The sequence below is a fragment of the Gossypium arboreum genome, chromosome 11 (assembly GCF_025698485.1).
Source record: "Gossypium arboreum isolate Shixiya-1 chromosome 11, ASM2569848v2, whole genome shotgun sequence".
Lineage (NCBI taxonomy): Eukaryota > Viridiplantae > Streptophyta > Magnoliopsida > Malvales > Malvaceae > Gossypium > Gossypium arboreum.
In genome coordinates this window covers 4124835-4127325 of record NC_069080.1, presented here as the reverse complement: position 1 = coordinate 4127325, position 2491 = coordinate 4124835, and the positions used below count along the sequence as shown (strand labels likewise).

General features: G+C 38.8%; 1 protein-coding gene across 1 annotated transcript; it reads left to right on the top strand.

The window, feature by feature from the left end:
- Window positions 1-255: 255 nt before the first annotated feature.
- On the top strand, window positions 256-2164 carry LOC108477302 (GATA transcription factor 5-like). Its single transcript, XM_017779804.2, has 3 exons — window positions 256-803; window positions 897-1220; window positions 1324-2164. Exons 1-3 carry the CDS (start codon window positions 690-692, stop codon window positions 2014-2016), a joined length of 1131 nt encoding a protein of 376 aa, XP_017635293.1. The 5' UTR covers window positions 256-689; the 3' UTR covers window positions 2017-2164.
- Window positions 2165-2491: the final 327 nt, after the last annotated feature.

Sequence of the window (2491 nt, the reverse complement as noted above, 5' to 3'; positions counted from 1 at the left end):
TACCTCATAATTTTTTATAGTTTGAGCAGAGATTCTGATTTCAAGTTTTGAACATGTAACTGAACTCTTGAATTGATTTATTGATATATTCAAAAAATGTATAATACAAATGAATGGTAATAAGGTTTGTATAAAAAAATAATTTATCTTATAATGGGCGGGAAATAAATAAAAGAAAGGAGTAGCTGTGAACAACCAAGAGGAGCGGCAGGCAATTAACGCGGTGGCGAAATAAAACGTGAAATTAATTAGTCAAAATAGACGACGGGCCAAATTCTTACCGCTGAAGAAAACGAAAACAAAAAAAAAACAACATAGAAAAAGGTTGGGGTTTCCTAGGTCTTCTCGACCTTGGGTTTTTTGTTTGTAAAAAAAGGAAAAAAGGAAGCAAAGAATTCGAGCATCTGATGATTTGGTCCGACCTGACCTGATCTTAATTCTGCCAAAACCCAGACACTAAAAAGTCCCTAAAGGGTAGTCTTCGTAAATTCAGTCAGCTTTTTTCTTTTTCGCAATTTATGAGAGTACTACTGTTATAAATACATAAATTTCCAACGTATAATAAAGGTGAGAAATTTAATACAGTGTCCATAAATTAATCTTTTTTTTATCCCCTAGAAAAGTGAGAAAAGTAAAAAAGAAAAAAAAATCAAAGAGATAGAGAGATAAAACAAGGAATCAAAGGAACCATGGATGCTTTCTATCATCATTCAATGCTTTACCAAACTCACCACCATCCTTTCTTCTTCAAATTTCCTCCTCTAGCTTCTACCACCCCTTTGCTATTATCCTCTTCTCTTCAGGTATTCAGTTTTGTAAAGATATTAGCTTGTGGTTTTTTGTGGTGCGTTGTTTTTAGATTTTCAGTTTTTATCTTTTTTACGTGTTTGTTTTAGGAAATGGAATGCGTTGAAGCAGCTTTGAAGACCAGTTTTAGGAAGGAGATGGCTTTGAAATCAAGTCCCCAAGCGTTTCTTGAGGATATTTGGGTTGTAAATAATGGACAAAATGGAGTCTCTTGTGATGATTTTTCTGTAGACGACCTGTTTGACTTCACTCACGAAGAGGGTTTCCTTGAACAACAAAATGAAGATGAAGAAGAACAAGTACCAGTTTCTTCTTCGCATAAGAGGCAAAAGCTAAGCCAAGAGCACCATTTTTCTAACGATACCATCAATTTTGATTACAGTTCCTTATCCACCGACGAGCTCGCCGTTCCGGTACTTTTAAAAAGAACCTTTTTTCTTTTTAAAAAAAAATTGCTTTTGCTATTTTGAGTTCGGGGAATAGTTGTTAATGGTGAGAAAGGTGCCATTTTTACAGGCGGAGGACGTCGCTAACCTTGAATGGTTGTCTCATTTCGTTGAGGATTCCTTCTCGGAACACTCTGCGGCAGCGTATCCCGCCGGAACGTTAACGGAAAAGCCCAAGTTACCAGACAACAAATTGCCTAAACCCGAGAAACCAGTTGCGACATGTTTCAAAACTCGTGTCCCAGGCAAAGCCAGAAGCAAGCGCAGTCGAACTGGTGGTCGAGTTTGGTGCCTTGGCGCTTCCCCTCCTTTTACAGAATCATCTTCAAGCTCCTCATCGTCATCTTCCTCTAGCCCTTCAGCTTCAAGCCCTTGGTTCCTTTGTTCAAACAGCGGTTCAGGTTCAACCTTAGAACTATCCGAATCGCTTTCAATGGAGAAGAAGCATAAGAAGAGACCGGCAACCGAGTCAACCATTGGAAATGGGACCCAGCCAACGCGTAGGTGCAGTCATTGTGGAGTTACAAAGACGCCACAATGGAGAGCTGGTCCAATGGGAGTTAAGACTTTGTGTAACGCTTGCGGGGTGAGGTTCAAATCGGGTCGGCTTTTACCCGAGTACAGACCAGCTTGTAGCCCGACATTTTCAAGCGAGTTACACTCGAACCATCATCGGAAAGTGCTTGAGATGCGACGTCAGAAAGAAGCTTCGGGTGAGGCGGAACCCGGTTCAGTTCCTACTTCTGTTCCCAGTTTTGGATAATATTAAACCCGAGTTAGTTTCGGTTGGACTTGTAAACATTATTAGTTTGGGTAGGAAGAATTCTAGGAATGTAACTCATTTAGGTAGGATTTTAATTGTGTTTGTTTGATTTTTATATATATATTTTTCCGATTCTTTTACCCTCAAATCATTTTAATTTTCTACTTCTTTGCTATTTCTTGATATAAGATACATATAACGTCTATTTTGCATTGAGGAGTTTTGAATAGTTGATGTGTATTTTTTGGTATTTGGAGTGGTTGTACCCGAAGCGGTTTCGTGTTTGATGTTGAATCGTTGGATGGAATATGGGCTTTGCTGTTGGTTTTGGACAGTTCTTAGTTGTCCTTTGCAAATTGAACATAAACAAAAATGGTTCCATCCGAATTGAGGTTATCGATAATCTTGAAAAGGGCTCTTTCCTGGCCCTGTTTCATTTGGTTGGATGAATTAAAAATGTGAAACAAGGGTGGGG

Excerpts from the sequence above, each read along its gene's own strand:
- LOC108477302 (XM_017779804.2), top strand. The coding sequence starts at position 690 with ATGGATGCTTTCTATCATCATTCAATGCTTTACCAAACTCACCACCAT. Across the intron at positions 804-896 it reads TATTATCCTCTTCTCTTCAG|GAAATGGAATGCGTTGAAGC; the intron begins GTATTCAGTTTT and ends TGTTTGTTTTAG. Across the intron at positions 1,221-1,323 it reads CCGACGAGCTCGCCGTTCCG|GCGGAGGACGTCGCTAACCT; the intron begins GTACTTTTAAAA and ends CCATTTTTACAG.